The sequence below is a fragment of the Mercenaria mercenaria genome, chromosome 14, assembly GCF_021730395.1.
Source record: "Mercenaria mercenaria strain notata chromosome 14, MADL_Memer_1, whole genome shotgun sequence".
In the NCBI taxonomy this organism is placed as follows: Eukaryota; Metazoa; Mollusca; class Bivalvia; order Venerida; family Veneridae; genus Mercenaria; species Mercenaria mercenaria.
In genome coordinates this window covers 47301319-47324340 of record NC_069374.1, presented here as the reverse complement: position 1 = coordinate 47324340, position 23022 = coordinate 47301319, and the positions used below count along the sequence as shown (strand labels likewise).

Here is a 23022-nt window from a genome sequence, read left to right as displayed (position 1 = left end):
TGACTCTAGGTCATATACTTTTGGAGCTAGGCGCGACACAACATTAAAATGACCAATTTTTACAAAGTCAGGGGCCATAACTTCTACATGACTGAATGAATCCGGACGCGAAACCCCAGGTGCACAACTACACATGCTGACCAACATTCCTGTAAAGTTTTGTGACTCTACGTCAAAGACTTTCAGAGCTACGCGCGACACAACATTTTCGGAAGGACGGACGGACGGACGGAAGGACGGACAGACAAGAGCAAATCTATATGCCCCCCCCAAAGTGGTGGGGGCATAAAAATGGCATTTGCTTGGTATATTCTTTAAGCTGACCATGTTTTGCACTGTGTTGCAAATTTTAAACAACTTCTACCGTGCTGTATTTTGTAAATTTTGTATATATGGTATTTCCTCAAGCTCCAGTAGAGAAATTTCAATGTGATGGCCACTATCTAAAACGTTTGCATAGAATTCATTACAGCATTAATTTTGATAAAAGAAAGATCAAACTACTAGTATTGTTTAATAATTATAAAACACAAAATAAAACTATCATTTTTTTAGGGTGTCTCAAGTAAACAGATTTAATGAGACAGAATTCTAACTCCAACATTGAAAAATTAAGGTCGAATCCTGTAGATCTGTTTTGAATTTTGCTCTCTTCATTCAAAAATAACCTTGGGGCAGAAGTAAACCTACCTGCATTTCTTCCACAATATGTAATCTAAACAAGACAGCACGCTCGACTATTCTCAGTGCTTGATAGTATAATATAAGCTATGAGTAAAACTATAACATTACAATAAGCATATTCTATGTTGAAAAGGGGCCATAATTCACTCAAAATGCTTGATAGAGTTGCCTCCTCCTTTTAACAGACTGGGGTCATGATGGTAATTAAGTATGCAAAATATCAAAGCAATATCTCAATGATCTTTGAAAATATTTGGGGTGGTGCGCAAACTTTAACATTTATTCTAAGTCAAAAAGGGGCCATAATTCAGTCAAAATGATTGATAAAGTTGCCTCCTTCTTTTAACAGACTGGGGTCATGATGGCAAACCAGTATGCAAAATGTCAAAGCAATATCTCAATGGACTTTGAAAATATTTGGGGTGGTACGCAAACTTTAACATTTATTCTAAGTTGAAAAGGGGCCATAATTCAGTCAAAATGCCTAATAAAGTTGCCTCTTCCTTTTTACAGACTGGGGTCATGATGGTTAACCTGTAAGCAAAATATCAATGCAATATCTCAATGGACTTCGAAAATATTTGGGGGATACACAAACTTTAACATTTGTGTGACGCTCACGCTAATGCTCACGCCTTGGCGAGTAAGATACTCCCCTATTATTCGAATAGTCAAGCTAAAAATGAAGGCAAAATAGAGAACTTTTACTGCATGTAACTCAGTACTTTTAAAGATGCATAACTCTACCTCTCCTGATTCAGAGGTAAATTCACTTTGAACAGCAAGAAATTGCTTATAAAACTAAAATTTTCCACTTTTGTACAATACATTCATAACAAGTCTTAAAAGAAGTAAAAACTTACTATAGAACAAGAGCTGTCCGTAAGACAGCAAGGCTCGACTTTGCTCAGTGCTTGACTGAATTAAAGCTTTGCCAGTAAAAAAAAAATCTAAGTTATAAAGGAAAATAACTCTGTCAAAATTCATATCATAGTTATGGGAATTGTGTCTCCTGGTGCAGACTTTGATAGTCAATAACTATTTTGAGTTTCAAGTCAAAAGCTTTAATAGTTACAAAGATATTTGACTTTTAACAAAAAATTCTAAGTTAAAAAGGGACATAAATTCTGTCAAAATTCAAATCAGAGTTATGGGGATTGTTTCTCCTGGTGTAGACTTTGATAGTAAATAATTATTTTAAGTTTCAAGTCAATAACTTTGATAGCAACAGAGATATTTGACTTTATCAAAAACTTTAATCAACAGCGACGCTGATGCCGACACTGGGGCGAGTGTAATAGCTCTACTTTTTCTTCGAAAAGTCAAGCTAAAAAAGGAAAATATGGAAGAAAAAGCATTTTGGTCCTACTGGGGCTTGAACCTAGGCCCCCTGAAAATTGCAGTTAAAGTAGGTTTATGGTAGGAATTGAATACTCTTCAAAAAGGAGGTACTCTATTATGGGTCCAATACCTTAAAATAAAACCATGAAGGAATCACACATGTATATAGCTTTAATATGGTTCAATTCTAATATCAATTCTTTTTCTGGATAATGCCAAAGTCCTTTAGACAGTCTTTCCCAAAACAAACTGCTAACCTTCATCTCTCATAACTCAAAATGGTACTTCTTAATTCTAGCACCATCTGGTTTGTTTTCCTATTCAAAACACTGAAGACTGGAAGAGTAAAGTTAGTATGAGATGGAATCATTGTACACCATAGTGAATTGACATGTCCAAACACTACCACTATATCCCTGCTGACCACTGATGCATAAAATTCACTTAACTTCCGGAAACATCAGGCAAGTATTTTGGTGGATGTTGTGTTAGAAATGAAATAATAAATCCAAAACAGTCAATTTTTGTTGAGTAAAATTATTGTTTTGAGTTCAGATACATAAGAATTATTTCAAAAGGGCAGAATGACATAGGTATTACTAAATTTGTACTACTTTAAGTGCAGTTTGTTTGGAAATGTATGGCATTCCCTGTTTAAGTGTACAAAGATAAAATAATGGAGAATTTATAATTATCTTTGTTGCAATTTATTTTCAAGCATTGATGCAGTTTGAACTGTGTTGAAATCTATGAAAACTATTCCTCCATTAAAGATAAGTGACTTAAAATGCATTTTTTTTTTTGTTTGGATTTAACGTCGCACCGACACATGACAGGTTATATAGCGGCTTTCCAGCTTTAAAGGTGGAGGAAGACCCCGTGTGCCCCTCCGTGCATTATTTCATCACGAGCGGGCACCTGTGTAGAACCACCGACCTTCCGTAAGCCAGCTGGATGGATTCCTCACATATAAAATTCAACGCCCCGAGTGAGGCTCGAACCCACATCGATGAGGGGCAAGTGACTTAAAGTTAATACCTACCAATGTCAAACTGATGTGAGAGAACTTGTATTTTCCTGAGTCTTGCCCTTTTGTCCAGTTGTATAACAAGATCTTGAGGGTACAAACAATATCTGAAAGTAAAACCCAGAAATCCAAGAATATTAAATGTTGTAAGAATATAGTGACACTAAATTCAATTCTTGGTTGTACAACAGTCTGTTAGAATAGCACAGCCAGGTAGTCTAGTGGTAACACACTTGACTATCAACCCAGCATTTAGAATCCCTGTCCCAGTCCCAGTCTGGATCCAACTGCTGCTCACAAAATGCCCTATTTTAGTTTTCTCATGGTGTGGTTCAAATGCCTACAGACACAGACACATGACATTCTGTAAAATCATTACTTAAAACATACCCACTCAAAGCGGTTAATTCATAGTTCTGTTCTCTTAACCTAAGGAGCTAAAATGGCTAGCTAAAATTCATCCGTACCTCCTGGAGTCACTCTGCCATTTGCCACTTGAGCCATTTGCTACAATTTCATAAAAGTGGCTTAAACTTCAAGTGATTCACTGTCACAAAATAAGGGGATTTTTTTATGTTAAGTTCAAATTCTGTTAACTTCTGCTATCTAAAGTAACTCAGTACTGCTTTGAGCATGTGTGATCCATGCCTTCATGAAATAGAGACTCTGATAACATTGTCACTCAAACCAGCTGTTTCCCTTAGACAACAATATCTTCTGAATAAGCATTTGAAACAAGGCAGTCTGAAAGACAGTCAAATCCCCCACCACTGATATGGATAGTGAAAGGGTAAACCTTTGATTTTAGCTGTGACCTTGACCTTGAACTGACATGGCTGACTCATGAATTCTGCACAACATCTTGATGAGGTGATCATTTGACCCAAGTTTCATGAAAATCCTTCAAGGGGTTTAGGAGATATGGAGCAGACACGAAAGTGTTACGGACAGACGGACGGAAGGACAGAAGGACGGACGGAGACCATTCCTATAACCCCCCACCACTTGTGGCGGGGGATTAAAAACAAAATATTAATATTATACAAAAAATGTTATATCATTTACAGCTTTTTTCATATCATGCTTTATAATACATATTCATATCACTCATTAAACACAAGTTAAGGTATAAACATATCATCAACAATGCCATTTAGTGTTCAAAATAACCTCAGATCTATATCATATACTTAAAATACAATTCATGCATTATTAATAGGGTTGTTTACTTTCAAGTCAGCGGAGCAAATGCATCCAAAGTATTGTTACGCACAACAAAGCTTTTGAACTCAGGTATTCAAGCATCAATTCAAAATATTGATTTCTGACTGATGTCTATATAGCCTGATATTTAAAGGACAGGAAAAAGCTTTGAATTAGATTTTAATGAAATTTTAAAACTGTTTGATTTTTTTTTTTTTCAAACTGATAAAATTTTATAACTTTGTGACACACTTAATACAAACTGACATACATTCTGAATTTATCAAAGGTATACTACACCAACATGACCTATAGATTTTTTAATATGGATGATATTAAAAATAAGTGTACTTTTGAAACTATCAAACATTACAGAAATCTCCTGGGTTTAATCTTTTAAGTTATGGCTTTATTTTATCTTCTTGTGAAGTATTTCAATATCATGTCAACCACAGTGCACTTCCCTAAAAATAATGAATACAGTCAAGCCTGACAACGTGATAAAGCAATATGTGTTCACAGGTTGTTTCCAGTTAATCATGTGCTATTTCCAGGTATTAAGTTAATCACAATGCACTTCCCTTAAACTACTGAATACAGTCATGACTGTCCATAAAGACTACCCTGACAACATAATAATGTGATCTGTTTTCACTGGTTATTTCCAGGTAACCATGTGCTATTTCCAGGTAATTTGACATAAAGTGCTATTTCCATTTAACTGTATGTTATTTCCAGTTAACTATTTGCTATTTCAGATAACAATGTGTGATTTCCAGATAGTTGTGTACTTTTTCCAGGTAATCATGGCTATTTTCAGGTAACTGTATGCTATTTCCAGATAAATCATATGCTATTTCCAGGTAATTGTGTGCTATTTCTAGATAACCGTGTGCTATTTTCAGGTAACTGTGTGCTATTTCCAGAAAAGCATGTGCTATTTTCAGGTAAATGAGTGCTTTTTCCAGGTAATCATGGCTAGTTTCAAGTAATTTTGTGCTACTTCCAGAGAAATCATGTGCTATTTCCAGGTAACTGTGTGCTATTTCCAGATAATCATGGCTGTTTCTAGGTAATAAGTATGCTGTTTGTATATAAACAGGTCAAAACAATTGTGAAATTTCAAGGCAGCTTAATATACCATTGTGGTTGTTATTTGGAGACAATCTGAATGAACTTAAATCATATTTTATTAAAAGAAATACAATATTCACTCATTGATTGTTCAAAAATATGCAATCATATATGAATGTCAACACAACTGCTTCAGACAGTATACTATACATGTAGCATGATGGGAAACCAGTGCCCATTTAAGGTTATAAAATTGAGACAAGACATCAGTCTCAGTGTGCACCCATCAGATGCTTGAGCTTTAAAAAATCAACCAATCAGATACCTGATCTTTGAGCAATCAACCAATCAAATACTTTAGTTTTTAAGGATGAACTTTGAAACTATTATCTATGCTCAATTTTATTAACTCTGACCAAAAAGTATGTCGGACTATTTTTAACGAATGCACTTTTTCACATGACACTGTCCAAACGAAATCATGATATCAACAACAATCAATAGCCTGCTATGTCGTGGTCAGAGAACTACAATAAATTAGGTTCAATATACTTTTTATATGACAAGCTTTTGAAAGGATCATACACGAATGCATGGACCATCCTATACATAAAATATTAGCATCTAAAAGTAGCTTTTAATATGGTACCTCTTTACATAACAAATAAAGTAATGTGGCTGTACCTTGCAGATTGCCATCCTTTGGTCAGTGGACTATGATAGTTAAGTTCTGATGCTCTGCACACATCATCTTGTCCGGACGCATGGATCACTTTGAAAGATAACTTCTGAGGCATCTGAAGTATAATTTAATTTGAAAAATGATATTCCTCTAAAATATCCTTTTCAGAACCTGAATATATATTCCTCTAAAATACCATTTTAAGAACTTACAAGCTAACAGTAAGTGAAGACTTAATTGTACCTTTTATTCACATTTCTCAAAATTACTGTGAAATCATTTCAATTCTTAAATTCGCTGGCATGAAATTTCGTGCAAACGTTAAAAAGGACTGTTTCGCGCGGGCTTTAATTCACGCATTTTCAATTTTAGGAATGAAATTAAAAAATAATAATAGCGCGGTCTTATATATTCGCGCATCGGTCCTAACGCGAAATACGCGAAAATTCGTCCTACACGAATAAAAATGATTTCACAGTATAAATTACTTCTGATCATGCCTTAATAAGAGCGTGCATTCTATTTTATAAGTACTAAATTTTAATTTAGGTGACATAATGTCTTTAACAAAATACTAAACATTTTTATTTATTTCCATACCATTGTAGATTTTTTAAAAATCCTATCAGTATAAAATGAGAACAAAATGTGACTTCCCTCCATGTTTGTTGCCTTCTAAATGCTTTTTTATTATGAAAATGAAACAGGTTACCAGATCACAACCTCAGTGTTTTAAAAGTATGATGTATGTTTAGAACTCTAATTAATTATTTATAATAAATGTTCTGACTTTCTCTCTCAAAGAGAAAATATAAAAGATGACGTGTAAACAAAGGTTTTCCTGCAGGCACTGACAAGGCAAAAGATGTATGGATTCCAAGAATTACAATCAGACAAAAAAAAAAAGAATCTTTTAAAACTTACTCATAACATGTACATATAACTAAATTATTTCTAAATTAATGTGGAATAATCACTTTCCAAATATGACTTTTCTTATTTTGACTGCAGCAGTCTTTGTAAGGAAAGTCAAATCGCATTTGGGAGTTGCTTCCCTTTAACTTCAGAAATCTCCACCTATAGGTAAGAGAGATCACTGCATAGAAGATTGAAGAGAAGAACTTTTATTTCATTTAAAAATTAGTCAGATTTCTTTATTTTTAAAGCATCAACTTCAAACGCTTTTAAGGCATTAATTATCCTTATTAAACACATCTAAATACACAGCAACCGAAAACTGCTTTTATAAAACATTCATCAAAAACACACTATGTGCAGTAAGATGCGCATAATGCCACTTTAATCATAATACACTAAATATTTATTACTCCGGACAGCATTAATAGTTGCAAATACAAATTTCAAATGAAGTAATTAATGACATTATACATACCCTGAATATAAAGGTTCACTAAAATTTCCAATAATTTTTCTTTTCAAGATCAAACTGATTTTATCATATTGTGTCAATGAAATAAAAACCTCTCACTTTTGTTTCAACTTCTTATATCTTTAACCATAAACCTTGTATCAGCAGAATCGATTTAAACTGAAAATCGAAAACAAATACCACCGCATGCAACAGAATGTGACTCGAGCATTAAAAACATAACGTTAGAAACTGACGTTTATCATCCAGACATATACACAATAGGGCTGTCATCAAACTGGCTCATTGGATTTAACCCTTAGCCTGCTGCAGGCGAATTTAACAGCCTTTGCAAACAGCTTGGAACCAGATCAGACGCCGATTAAATCGGCGTCTGATCAGGTTCCAAGCTGTTTGCTACTCTGACAATATTTCTTCCAATTTTGGAGCAAATTGAATGAACTTTACAATTTTAGCAGACGACATTTCCAGCAGACGACAATTTATCTAGCATGCTAAAGGTTAAACATTTAATCAGAAGGCAAATGTAATACATTGAGCAGTTTATCAACTGACTCTTATAAATGTACCATAAAATTTTAAATTTCAGTGTTAGAAACTTTTAGAATTTTCAGAATAACTGGACAGTAAACTGCACTGACAGAAAGTCTTTTTTTTTCATCTGAATGTCCAGAAAAAAAAGTTGGGCCGCAGCAATTTTCATAGGTAGGTTGTGTTTCCGCAAACAAATGTTTTTTTTTTTTAATGATAGCCTAATTGCTTGTTTTTGCATATTTTCCATTGAAAATTGTAACTAAAATTCTGTGTATACCATCATTTTTTCAACAATTATCAAGAACATGACTAACAATGTCAGCCCTAAATATCTGGAATTTTCTACAGTGACACTAAATGTGATGTTAGGAGCAGAATGAATACCTGGAATTGTGTTAGGCAGAGGATTTCCATACATTACTTACCGTCACCGATATTATTTTCTCTTTTGGACTCTGGGAAAAAATAACAACTTTAAGTCATATAACTATTTAAAAAGAGCTGTCTATTTACAAAGGTTGCCTGCCTCTTTGACAATGTCAAACAGGGCCCATAACTTTTACTCAAGCCACACAAGAATTACATATTAAAACTTAGTTAGCTTAATATCTTATTAATTAAAATTTCACCCTACTATAGCAATGACAGCAACATGCATGAAATGTTTTGAATAAACTTTCCTCTTTTTGACCTCTACTGTAACTATCCAAATTTATTTCAACCAAGAGTTATCTAACTTGACTATAGGACAGTCATTTTATGTACAAAATTCATTTACTAGTATATCATGACAAGAAAATAAAGTTAGTAAATTTTGACATTTACAATCAGCAATTTACAATCATGAAAGTAAGTTATGTGCACATGAAATCAAGGGGTTTTCTTTTAAAAGCAAGTTTTGAATAGTTAGATATCAACAGAATGAGAGAAGATAACCTCCATATTTTAATATACATGACATTGTACAAGAATACTAACAATTTTTTTTTTCAATATAAGCCCTCTCCTCCCATATCCGAGCCCTTTAACTGGCACTTAAGCTCTTGTCAAATTCTTATGTTGGTAATAAAAGTTTTTGGCAACACTAATTTACTCCAACAATTAAACTAACCAAACAAGAAATATCAGTAAAACTGATGGAAGTGGAATTTAGATAATGAATAAAATATGAGCACCTCGTCTTGAGAATGAAGTCTTATGAATTTTTGCTGAATTCCAGTATGGAAGATTATTTATGCAAAAATTCTATTATAGTATTTGATCAAACGCTTTATGATTAATGACAACTATTATTGCATTTGGTAAAGTGCTTTATTGTTGATGACAAACGCATGCTGCATGTTGCAATTTAGATCACTTATATATGGATATAAGTAAACCAATTAATGCTTTAATGCCAAAATCCTTAGTATCTTATGTATAGCTTCATGATAATTTTTCAAAGTATTTTTTCTAACGCCAAGTGCCAAAAGAGAACTGGTAGTCATTTACTTGATTTGGGCTATTGGAGACTAGTTAAATGTTAGCAAATACGTTCTCTCATTGTTAATCAACTGTTTTTATTACAGTTATTACATGCATACACTGTAATGTCATTAAGTACTTGTGTAATGTAAAGAGAGCAACGATTTCTGTATTGCGCTTTATGCTTATTCATATACGTAATTTCATGTCTTCATATTTTGTTAGCTGGGTCCATTTTCGTTTAAATGAAGAACGATAACTCCAGCTTACTTATTGAGAATACAGTTAATAGCTGATCCCTTCAAGAAACTCTCGTAGAAAGAGGTAGCCGGGTTATTAATAAAACCCGGCCCGGCCCAAACCACGGAAATAGCCGATTCCGATTGTACGGAAACCACCGGAAACTTACGGACGGAAGGCTAATATAATTACGAATGGTGATACCGTCATCTTTATCAGGCCATTATGTGTATTTTATTTCATTATTACAAAAGTAGAAGCAAAGTATTTGATATTGATGATACGTATGTTTGATGAAGTATTGCACTTGACATAAGCGAAGACCTAAAATAACAAGATATTTGAATCACACTCAATCAAAGAAGTAATACGTTCGGCAGTCGATGTGTCATTTTGTGTACCGGACAGACACGAGATAGCAGTTTGCAGGATACTTTCAACAGAACTGGACAGGCTAGTTAAATGTACGTCGTTATTTCACACCTAACGATGTGACATAAGGCGAAGGGGTCTATACCGTGCACTGGAAGTATTTATAAAATTTGGTTGCCCGACCAAGATAGCGTTTTAGCATATTAAGTTTTAATTTAATGAAAATATCTTGTCTTAGGGAACATATGAATATAAACACTCTTATATTAAGGTTGTCAAAGATTTGCATTGGTAAGTACACATTTTGCGAAAATTAACTAGAAATGTAAGTTTATGAAATTATTATTATACTCCTTTTGCCTATCTCGGTTGCGCAACCAAGATAGATCGAAAATAGATGAACTACGAAGCTATGCGCTGTTTTCATACTTGCCATTTGTTTCAGGTTGTTGAAGTATTCAAATTTGAATATAAAACTAAATAAACTAATAAATTATATCAAAATCTAAAAACATAGTCCACTTTTTTACATTTGTTTTCATATTAAAGGGAGGCAATTGCAAAATTTCATAAAAAATATCAAAGTAAACATTTCCAGAAGAGGTATAACTCTATGTAATAGGTCTTTGTTCCTGAAATACAAGAAAACTGAAAACAAAATATCACAAAATGTTGCTCAAATGATAAATCATATGATTTAGCTTTAAACAAAACCGGGTGATTTTGTATGGAGATGATACCCGGAGTTACAGTAAGTTGTAGAAATGAATGAACTGGAGTATAAAATATGAAAGATCGGTCGCAAAGTTTCGAACCCGGACCCCCACCCCCCCCCCACCCACACACACTCCCCGAAACATGTCCGCTCAGTCTGTTTAAAACAAAACAATAAAAAACGGTAAATATCTAATACGGATAAATGGGAGGGTAGTGATAGCAATGAACTTTCATGTTTTAACAATTTACTGCTAACGTTATTTTTGTTTTTAGATTATTTAATTTTTGATTTCTCTTTCTTTTATATTTGAAATAATACTAGCATATCTTTTTAACACAGAATTTTAAAAAAAACCGGTCCGGTCGGACTACGAACTATGCTTTTGCTATATGCTTATACAACTATTCACACAATGTTAACTTTTTTGTTTTTAAAATGAACATTTTAAAGCATGGATTACAAATGTGTGCAATTCAGATGTTAAATTATTATACCCCACACAATGTCCAATGCACTTTTCCCATTAGTTTTAACTTGAATAATATATCATAAGCGTTTTTATATCTCGTGCGCAAAATCGTTATTTTCAATTTCTGCGCATGTGATATTATACAATAATTGCCTTTTGGTGAGGTCGATATGAGCCGCGCCATGAGAAAACCAACATCCGCCCAGTCTGGTCAGGATCCATGCTGTTTGCTAACGGTTTCTCTAATCGCAATAGGGAGCGGTGGTCTAGTGGATAAGGTGTTGGCCGCTCAATCCAGAGGTCGTGGGTTCGAGCCCCACTGGGGTCACGACCATGACTTCTCATATGACACCAGTACTGGTTTTTCCAGGAAGCGGACTCGAGAGTGGTTACAATAAGCTTGAAGCTTTCATCACAATCGAGCTAAAACAAATTTGTATAAACTAAAAACTAATCGCAATAGACAATGTTGGTTTTCTCATGGCTTGGCTCATATGTGGATTTATCGGCCTGATAAAAGCAATATCAACCCCGAGCGAATTTATCGACTTGATATCGCTTTAACAGGTCGATAAATCCACATATCGACCACACATAAAAGCGACAATTGTTTTATTATATAAGTATAAACATTAGATACAAATGTCTGCAGCCTTAGGTCATCTTTCGTGGTTAATTGTATACGACGTCGCATTGTTTTAACGTAATAACGTGTGGACGTCACAGCTGGAGGTCAATATGTGTGTTTGGCTCCGCCTTCGAGTAAATACGATTTATTGTTGAACATGTGACTACATCTAGAACAATGGAAAGGACTATAAATATAGATTTAATGATAAAACAATAATTTCATATCACATGCGCAACAACGCTATTTTGTTTTTCTGCGCATGTGATATTACATTTTCGTGTCTCCCTATGAGAGATCGATACTTTCGTACTGATTAAAAGACGATGCGCTTATTTATACATAGGATTAAATTACTTTATCTTGTGTTCATACATGTGTGAACCCGGCCTATTTTTTTGTGAAAAAAGAACACACTACTTAGTCATTCCATTTGAAAACATATAGGTTTTAATAATGGGCCTGCTATACCAAATGAAACATAATTACTTTTTGGATATAATGGAAACCCAAAAAATAAATTAATCTCCGTAAAACAGAAACGTCACAACTATATATATTTAGGGTTGAGCTAAAATGTGATTTCTCGACGCGATTTGCGTAAGGAGTTTCAATACAATGCAATATCGGGTGAAGATCACTTTTACTATTATTTAAACAAGTTATGAAGGATGCAACTTGTTTCTGGAAAATCCCGCTCATTACACTTTCTTTACCGTAAAGTTGAAAAAAAAAAATTGTAAGGTTAAAACTTTTCTGAGATGCTCACAAAACGTAAGGTCTCAGAATGCGACAGCATTAAAGCTGCTCAATATAGATCCAAGTACAGTTCACTTCCGGTGTGGTCACGTAACCATAGTAAAGTAAGCAGTGTTAGAGTAAATCGTCTGCAGTACATTGTGATATTGATAAATTTACAAAAAAAAATCTTAATGAAGAAATTTGTGAGATTTGAAGAAACAACATCCGTTCAAAGTTTTATTTTGCTTTTTCGAGACTTATTTGTAAATTATGATTAGCGGGCTCAAACGATCCTTCAGTTGTTATGTATCAAAAATGCCGAGCACTAGCAAACTGACTGAAAAGGCATTCTGTATACAATAATATATCAAATCAACCTAAATAAATTGCAAAGTTTTGCAAGATATGTCTAACCATTGAAGTTTAATTTTGAAGTATCTAAATTCATACAGAATCGTTCTGTATATTGAGTGCAGTTAAATGGTAATTTTGTTCCCATTTAAAAGATTTCTTTTTCGCGTCGAGTTTTGAAATATACTCGATGACTGCTTCCTGGAAAGTAACCAGTACTCGCACCGAAAGAAGGGACTGTTGGAGTCACGGTCAAAATCCGTTGACAGGATTCGACCCCGCGACCTCCGGTTTACGAGACATCTGTACAAAAATGAAAAAAGGTAAAATTTGTATCTCGATTCTACTCTATATAGTTTTGAACTAATTTGAATATAACTTAAGTAAGTCAGTTTATTCAGAGATCACTTGCAAACTTAAAAAAAAAATATATATATATATATATATATATATATATATATATATTAAAACATTATAGGAACCTGCCGAATATGAAATCGATTATGCCACAAACTGCAATGTACCACAATATATTCAATTTGTGACTTTCATCGTACGTCAATTCAGTCGACTAAGTTCAAGAGATACTCAGAATCCTGCGTGAACAAACCTATCTCACTATTTGTTTCTATATATTTGTTTTATGGTCTTTGAGATTTTTTAAAAACTTTTTAATAAAAAGTTTTAAAAAACTGCTCATTCTATTCTCTAAAAATTGTCAGTGATATTAGAAATTATTCGTATTCATTTTTTTTTGACATAAAAATAATTTCCGTAAAGTCTCATTGAACAAAAAAGTACAAAAAATCCTGCCTTTTTACTACCTATTTTTTTTTAGGCATGTTACCGGACACAAAGAATTATTTAGGCTTTGGGAATGCACAGGTGAAACAAAAACTCTTTGTGGCCCGAGAGGAATTCCTTTCTTCGAAATATAACAACTTTTTGGACAAAACGTGATTATAAGATAGTATATAATGATAACGATACAAAATATCGGGAACTAATTAGAAGGCTCGTCAAAACAACGCTATGTATAACGATTTCCTGTGTACAAGTTTACAAATTATATTAAGACGTTTTTGCAACCAGAAAGAACACGCAGTTTTAACCCATTCGTCAAAGAAGTTCCTCGCGGGCATCATAAAGTTCAGTGTTTTTTTTTTTACTAAATTCTAAATATGTAAGTTGATATCGACACGATATCATTCGTAATGATATTAGCCTTCCGTCCGTAAGTTTCCGGTGGTTTCCGTACAATCAGAATCGGCTATTTCCGTGGTTTCGGCCGGTCCGGGTTTTATTAATAACCACGTTTGAACGCGCTAAATTTAGAACCGGAGATCTATCTTACTTTCATTTTCACATTTTTTTCCTTTACGATTATGACATTTTCTGTAAGTTTTTTTTTCACATGGAAGGTACTCTATATGTTGTTTGGATAGATTGTAAGCAAGTTAGTGAAGAAACAATTTTTATTTTCAAAACATACTGGCAATTTAAAAGAACTTGTTCGTTGTTGTTCCTTTATAGCAATTGAACAAGCCTGGGGATCAGTCCTTATAATTTTAGGACATGTGGCGCCCCTAGCGTTAAAATTTATCAAAATTTGCCGGTTCCCGGCTTCGTTGAAGTCAAGGAACTTAGTGTATGGTGGATAGTGCATTGTCGCTGTGCCAAGTGTCGAAATTTCTTTTTTTCCTATTTAAAACTGTAATTAATGCAAACACATTATGGAAGAGCTACTTTACAAAATCAAAGTATGGTCATACATGCAAACAGTTGATTTATTCTGTGCATCAGACTAATAGAAGTATATGCATGCGAACATTTGATATAGAGCTATGCAGGAAGTATGTTATCAAACACCAAGCCAGTGATTTTTTTTGCGCCGATTTGACTCCGAAATTCGGCGTCTTCCCAACTGACAAAAATGGTCAAAATTCCCAAAAAATGCTTAAAAATTCCCAAAAACAAGATGATTTTTCCCAATTAGATTGATTTCTTATGAAAGTTGAACTAAAACGATGCAAATAATTATAAAAATTCCAACTCTAATTATGGTTTATTCGCAGAATTTTGTTGCCAACTCGAAGCGCGTTGTTTACATAAAACGGGTCACGGCATAGTACGGCATTTAGTATGACTTTCATCACGGTCGCTAAACGCTTTTTCATGCGTCAAAATGAGTCGGAAAAAAAAATGTTAGAAACTTACCTAAATTATCGGAAAATGTCGCATAATTCCAAATATTATAATAAGAAAATAAAACTTAAACACGCCATCGGTACTCAGGACATTCGAACATCTTTTGGTAAAGTTAAAGAGAAATTAAATTCAAATCAAACATCAGAAAAGCAAAGTGATCTGTCCAAGAAATCTGAGTCCACACAAAATGACCCTCGATCAGAAATCAACAGAAGCTCATGGTGACCCTAAGCTATCTGAGCCATCAGATCCTGTGACATCAGAAAATAACCTGTCTGTCCTCTCTGTTCAACCTCAGTGCATATTTGAATGAAATAAATTTACCTTAAAATAAAACTTTTCAAAATGATTTCTTTATTAAGGTTTTGTTAATTTTTCCCAATTTTGAAGTTTATCGCGCTAAAAATTCCCAATTGAAAAGGCATGGGCTGTTGCCAAAAAAAGTAAAAAAATCACTGCAAGCATATAGTGTTTATATTCATCAAAATTGCGTTACATAACATACATTTGGCTACAATCATAAAGCATTTGACAAAATGCAATTGAATGTTTGTCATGAATCATAAAGCATTTGACCAAATGCAATAATGTTTGTCATCAACAATAAAGCACTTTACCAAATGCAATAATAGTTGTCATTAATCATAAAGCGTTTGATCAAATACAATAATAGAATTTTTGCATAAATAATCTTCCATATTCCAGGCAGTGGTTGCTGAGAAATACTCCTGACTATGATCACTGATGTAATTTTAATTTACTAATGTTGAATAATCAAAGGGCAATAAATCAGTGAAAAAACATCCAGCTGAACACACAAGATAATATGCGTATCTCCTCTTGATAGTAAAGCTTCCTATGAAGAATCCAGTGGTAGCGGACAAGAATGTGAGACTTTGGTCAGTTATCTCCCTTTCATACTATCATAAAGTAAGTAGGTCCTTTCAATTGGATGACTCTGTTGTTATTGCTATGTTATTTGTAGCAATATGATGTAAATGAAGCTAAGATAGTGATCATCATGACTGCTTTCAGCTACATATTCTATAAACACAAAAGTGTCTTAAAGACACATCAGAGAGCTTCCTATATGTATAAAGGCAAACAATTTTCCTATGGACAGAATTTCTTTAAACTTTGTGTACTGACCGAGAATCAAGTTTAAAACGGAAATATGTATTAAAAATCATAGGTAACAGTGCTTGATTTTGAATTATCTGTCCCCTGTGAGTAAATAGTCAAAAAGGGACTCACATATTTTGAAACAATGAGTCCAAAATTTGAATTGTTTGCTTTTTACATCCTGTATATTGCTTCACCACAAATAAAGCGCGAGACATTTTTAAACAAATTTTCTAAAAATCTTGTCATGATTTTCTGACATGCTCACTGCTTCATTTCCTGTCAATGTGCTCGCTTCTTCAGTACCTGATGATCCAACAGAGGATTCACTTGAAATTAGACATGAAACCTGAAAGTTTTTGCTGCTTGGGATCTAACTTCAGCTGTTTTTTCGGCGTCATCATCAGATTGTTGAATACTTTGGACTAAATAATCGGGGATTTTGGAAATGATTCTTCCAAACATAAAATAAAAGGCTGTGATCAACTGGTTAAAAAAATAAGTACTGTTGGATCAGAAATTGACAGAATATGCTTTACAAGTCAAACGTTGATCCTGATGCAGGTAGTTTTTGAAAACAGGTGATGCGTGAAAATTATCCTCAACAACTGTTCTACTTTTAAAACCACACTTTATATCAGTAAATATTGTTTGCGTCCCCAAGCTGAACACATACACAAATTTATACGTCCCCCATGAAAAATATGCGTCTTTGATGCACGGCAAACTGAATCACCTGAGGAGTGAGGTACGGATCAGTCACTGAGTCAGTTCCTTTTTTTTTAAGGCTTTTGAAAAATTCTATTTCAGACAAGTAATTGAGTCCTGACTAGACCAGAGCTGAGATACTGCCCGTAAGAAAAATAACTCAGTATATCCTAGGATAGTCTAAATAATGAGACCTCGGGTAGACCGATTTTACGTTGTCTACCTAGATCTCGGAGGCGGATATCGACAAGTCAATGACGATATTCAACACTCTAGTACAATTATTTGGGCTAATACTAGGATTGCTTCATAGTAGATTGATTATGTAGTGAATGCACATTCAACAGCTAAAATTCCGGGCAGGATTTCGGAGATGGGTGGGGTACAATTTCAAAGATTTTGCTTCGTCAATTTTTCATAAAAAACTTAAGAGGTGTTAAAATCAGCAGCATACAAATACAATTCTAGCATTCCCTTTTAATGGGACTCATACCTTTTATGTGTCAATTTACTTGGATGACTATTATCGCTTTATTCATTGGGAATGATTATCTTGACAACCAGAAAGTTTGTGTACATTTTTGTAGTGCCCGTCTCGCGAGAAAAATCGAGATCAATTAATTTCAAAAGCCTAAAACAGATACTCTACTTCCCCAAAGGTATTAAAACAGTAGTATCGATACCTAATTAAATCGGAACATGCAGTTTATCAGTACGCACTTTCAATAAATAATTTCTCTTTATTCTTATGGGGCTACTGCCTTCACATCCCGTTTTTTGTTTAATGAATAGATTATTGTTGTACAATTTATCTAAATGATTGTATCAAGCAAGCACTGCCTCGTACGTGAAGTGCGTATCAGTAAGGTGCATTCTAGAAAAAAAGAAATACTAGACTTATGCTCATAAATGACTTATACAGTAAACCACAAAAAAGCAAGCAAAGTAGCGGTCATATCTTCTAAGAGAGATTTTTATCTGACAGGTCAGATTCCTAGCTAGAGATATTGAGATATTCCTTGCGCGAGGCACTTTAATTGCGTCAGTTGACTACTTTAGTGAACTTGTAAATGGGCACCAGTAAATTACTGCGCAAAAGGTAAAAGTGTTTTTTAATGTTCTTAAAATAGGGCCACTCAAAAGCTCTGTGTACAGAGTTTATGTAAATCTTTTTTTTTTTTTTTCAAAAAGCGATGGTAAATAAAATTTACCTTTACATTTACAAATTAATCAGGTTTATTTACCAACTTTTAAATGCTAAAAAGCAACACGTGCGCATATTGATGGTCACGGTATAGACTTGAATATTAAACGGGGAGAAAATGTGCAGCCAGACCGGGACTCGAAGCCGGGGCCTCGGTATACCTTTCCGATGCTCTACTGACTGAGCTACCCGGCCGCCTACACATTTTCTCCCCGTTTTAATATTCAAGTCCTATACCGTGACAACGGCATAATTTCATACCAGAAGTTTTGCTGCATTATATACACTAGGCCCTGCTTAAGAAAACGTTGTTGTGGATTATAACAACAATTTGTTTCAATTTAAAGACCATTCTTGTCTAGTTAAAGCCGTATACCCGATGTCATCCCACACATAAGTATGGTGACTTATTCAAAAGATAATAGGTAAGGATAGATTTACTGTAGAAATACTGTAATGTCGCGCCATAAAGTATCAAGAAATACTACTTAATTGAAAATGTAAATTCTTTAAACGTGAGGTTCAATGCTCTCCTCAAAAACAAAAGACTAATCTGACATTACTATATGAATTAATTGGCACTCGGAATGAACCTTATCGTAAATTCTTACCAGTTTCGGAAATTCTTTGCTGAACTGTTGTACCATTCCCATAAGACCTATAAAGTAGAAGATAAGCCTGTCAGCTTTCAGCACGGTATTCACGCCGTGTAAAATGAAATCACGCGGCATATGGCAACAGCATACTAAAAGAAGTTTACAAATCCCTGAAAATAGTTATAGAATGCCATTTTCAGCAACTAGGATTTTGCCATAGTAAAAATATACATTTTGTCTGTATGCCGTGTCCAAATATCCAATCTGGTCTATTGCACAGTGAAAGCGAAACACTTGGACTGTAAGCATGCAATGATTAATATTTACAGTCAAAATGCTTTTCTTTTGGTCAAACTATATATAGTGATTATAGATCTATTTCAACTGCTCTGAATAAAATTAACACCAAAGCAGAATATTCCATAGGACTGTCCAGCTTGTTTTTCTCAGATCACATCTTCCCGAGAGATGCAATCATTTTTCGGACTATGCCCATGTAAAGTGGCGTTAGAATGACTTATGTTCAAACAACTGTCGTTGTTATACGTCTCATAGTATTCTAGCACATACACTGGTTAAATGTTGGTGACCTCTATATTTCTATGAAGTGTCAATAGATTTTCATATCACGTCTGGTTAGTGACTAACCAAAGTGACGGACTACTGCACACCCCCCCCCCCCCCCCCCCTGCACACCCACCTACATTTATCTGATTCTCATACTAATTGAAAGGTCTGTAAAAACCCATAATTAATATAGTGGACGACTTTGGCGTTTAAGAGATTTATGATATCAAATTCATACGCACTCCTGACATTCACACCATGGACAGAGCATAACTACAGCTTTTAAAGATAATTAGACAAACGGTATGAACTGTTAGACATTTTCAAATTTCACTTGAGTCACAAATATTTTCTGAAACATCAAATACTAGATTTATGATAAACCATTCGTAGTTTTTGTGCTCCACCTCATTCATTTTTTGTGTGTGTGTGTGTGTGTGGGAAGGGAGGGCACATAGAATTGCAGTTGTCCGTCCGGCAGTCCGTTACTAACAATTAGGATACTTGGGAGGCTATAGGAAAAATATGTTACTGTATTTTTTATGACATTCATTCATTCATTCATTCATTCCGTATGTGGCTATATTTCTCATACATGGCTAAAAGAAAAAAAAAAGAACAAAAGGGTAGCCACATAAATACATTTGTATCTGTTTGCGAAGACGTCCGTCCGTTTGTCCGTCTGCCGGTCTGTCTCACCGAATTTGTGTAATGCATATTTCACCGTGAGAAGTTGTGCACCTGGTGTTTTAATTGAGACTTCATACAGCCAGACCAAAGTTATGACCGTTGACGCAGTCAAAATATGCATAGAGAGGGCCTAAATGTTTGTGTCGCATGTAATTTTGTACTAAAAATGTACTAAAAATGTATTTGACCTAGGATTATGAGTCATTACAGGAATATTATTGGCCATGTAATGTTTTGCACCTTGGGTTTTGTTAGGGATTTTACTCAGTCAGACTAAAGTCATGGTATTTGGTTTAGCTATAAATATGCATAAAAGGGTATAAAAGTTAGTATCGCATCTTAAAACATATTTTAATTATTCTATTTTTTTTTAATATAGGAATATTATTCAGCATGCACCTGGGGTTTTGTTTAGGCTTTCTGACAGTCAGACAAAGGTTATTACCATTTATTGTTAAAATATGCTTAAAGGGCATACAAGTTTGTGCCGCATGCATTTAAAATGTATTTGACTTAGGTTCATAAAACATTACAGGATTGTTATATAGCATCTGAAGTTTTGTACATGGTGTTCTGTTAGGGATTTCACTCAGCGAGACCATTATATCGTAAAAATATATCACGAAGGGTCATGAAACTGTAGGAATAGTATTCAGCATGAAAAATTGTCCACTCGAGTTCTTTATCTGAATTTCACGCAGCAAGACCCAAAACCAGGGTTACGGTCCTTGACTTTTCAGAAATATACATAAATGCGTGTAATATTGTCTCACATGTGCTTCAAAATGTTCTTGACACATAGTCATAAATTACAAGAGGATTGTTATAAAGCAGGTGAATTTTGCATAGCCCGACCAGAGTTATGGTCCTTGACCAAGAGAAAAATACACAGAGAGATTAAAAGTTGTCTTACATATATCTTAATAGAACCAAAAGTGGGGCCACCATTTTTCTAATGACACACGCCTAGTTTATGAATCTACTGGAAGTCAGTTTCTTAATCAATGCATGCACTTCTTCATGTTCTTTAATTTCCTCACGATTCATGAATATGGCATGTCAAACGTTGCTAAATTATGTATGTATGTTATTATTATTGTATGTTTGTTATTGTTATTCAATGCCGTGTCATTCATATTCTAAAATTTGCTATTGTTATTGTATATGTCGTTATTCTTATGGTATGTTCGATATTCTTATGGTAAAAGTCATTATTGTATGTTTCGTTATTGTTATTGTATCTTTGATATTGTTATTCAATGTCTTGTCATTCATATTCTAAGTGTTACCATTCTTATTCTATATGTCGTTATTCTTATTGTATGTTCAATATTCTTATTGTAAAAGACATTATTGTTGTTTTATATTCATTATTGTTTTTGTAAGTTTGATATTCTTATTGCACGTGCAATTTCCCGCGATAAAAGTAGCACGGCGACGCTATACAAATACAATCACATAACATAGAATAAAAATGACACGTTTTGTAAATAGAATTGTCAGATATTGAACAAAAATGATGACTTTTACCATAAGAATATCGAACGTACAATAAGAATAACGACATATACAATAACAATGGTAAGACTTAGAATATGAATGACAAGACATTGAATAAAAATATCAAAGATACAATAACAATAACGAAATACAATGTATAGACTAACAATGATGACTTTTTGAATATGAATGACAAGACATTGAATAACAATAACAAACATACAATAATAATAACATACATATGTAATTTAGCAACGTTTGACATGCCGTACATGAAAGAGTGTCTCAAAATATTTGTTAGAACAAAATTTCTGTTTTAAAAGATATATTGCAGACTGCGACTTCAGATGGATGAAAGATCCACGCCACTGTTATTGTTTCTTTGTTTTCGTGGAGTACATTCATTTTTACTTATTAGAATTCCGCTTAAGCCGGTGCAGGGGTAGAGGTTGGAAGGGTGTTGCATATTTCATTACCGCTCATAAACAGACTCAGTTAAACCGAATCTGCTCATTATATTCTATGATTCTAGAGAATCTTTTGACTATCACAGCAACAGTCTTTAAAGACGCGCCACAGAATAACTATATTCTTTTGTACTTCAATGGTGATAATTTTACATGCTTTGCATGAAAAAAAAATGAGAAAAACAAATATCTACTTACAAACTGACAGTGCAATATATACTCAGCGTCACTGAAAATACCACTCTATTGACCCTTACATTTTGAAAATCGCACTGAACTGTGTTAAAAGCATAACGCGACGATGTTTTTGACCCAACTGAGTAGACACTGGTGTAAAGATTTGATAAATTTAATGAACTGCATTTGAGTCACGGCCTGCACGTGTAAAATGACTTTTCCGAGCAAAGTCGACATGTATGCAACTTTTATCGCAAATTATTCATCTCACTTGAGAGATAGTCGACAGACAGAAAAACGTTCAAAACCAGAATATCTTTGCTAGGAATAGCATATTTAAGGGACGCTCAACGTCATCAGGCCATTGGCATGGTTGACGCCGGACCTAAAGTTCGTGAACTTGGATGTCGTATAGGCTGTTCTCACCTGACAATCATGAAACTGGCAAGGAGACATTATCAGACAGGGTCTGTGAGTGATATACAGGCCATAAAAACGTGACGTCAATAATGTATATAGAGGATATTGCATGAGTGTCTTTTCATATTGAATTTATTAAACGAGTTGAATAAAATAATAAAATGTGAGGCTCTGCCGAACTTTTTATCAATTTTATTCAACGAGTTTAATAAATTAAATATGGAAAGTCACAAATGTAATATTCTTTTTATCACATGTTAGCCTTTCCTGTCGAAACATCAAAAATATGACTTTCTTTTACTATATAAACAAGTCAGTTTGACCAACGTCTCCTACACTATAAACGACGTCGACGTCAAAGTTTTATTACACTAGTGTATTATCATTTTTATTAATGGCTTTATTACACTCCCGCGACGTCAAACATGTGATAAAAAAAATAATG

At 34.0% G+C, this 23022-nt stretch overlaps 1 protein-coding gene across 5 annotated transcripts in view; it reads right to left on the bottom strand.

The window, feature by feature from the left end:
- The window catches only part of LOC123527443 (centrosomal protein of 104 kDa-like), a 52313-nt gene extending 34748 nt beyond the window's left edge, over positions 1-17565 (bottom strand). For 4 of the 5 annotated variants that reach the window (XM_053523421.1, XM_053523424.1, XM_053523423.1 and 1 more), the window contains exons 1-4: positions 17450-17561; positions 8361-8390; positions 6014-6126; positions 3068-3159 (exon numbers count right to left, since the gene is read on the bottom strand). In XM_053523421.1, the coding sequence (XP_053379396.1) occupies positions 3068-3159; positions 6014-6126 (205 nt within the window). In that variant the 5' untranslated portion in view covers positions 8361-8390; positions 17450-17561. Of the gene's footprint in view, positions 1-3067; positions 3160-6013; positions 6127-8360; positions 8391-17449 lie in introns of all 5 variants that reach the window. The other variant, XM_053523422.1, reaches the window with a different exon arrangement.
- Positions 17566-23022: the final 5457 nt, after the last annotated feature.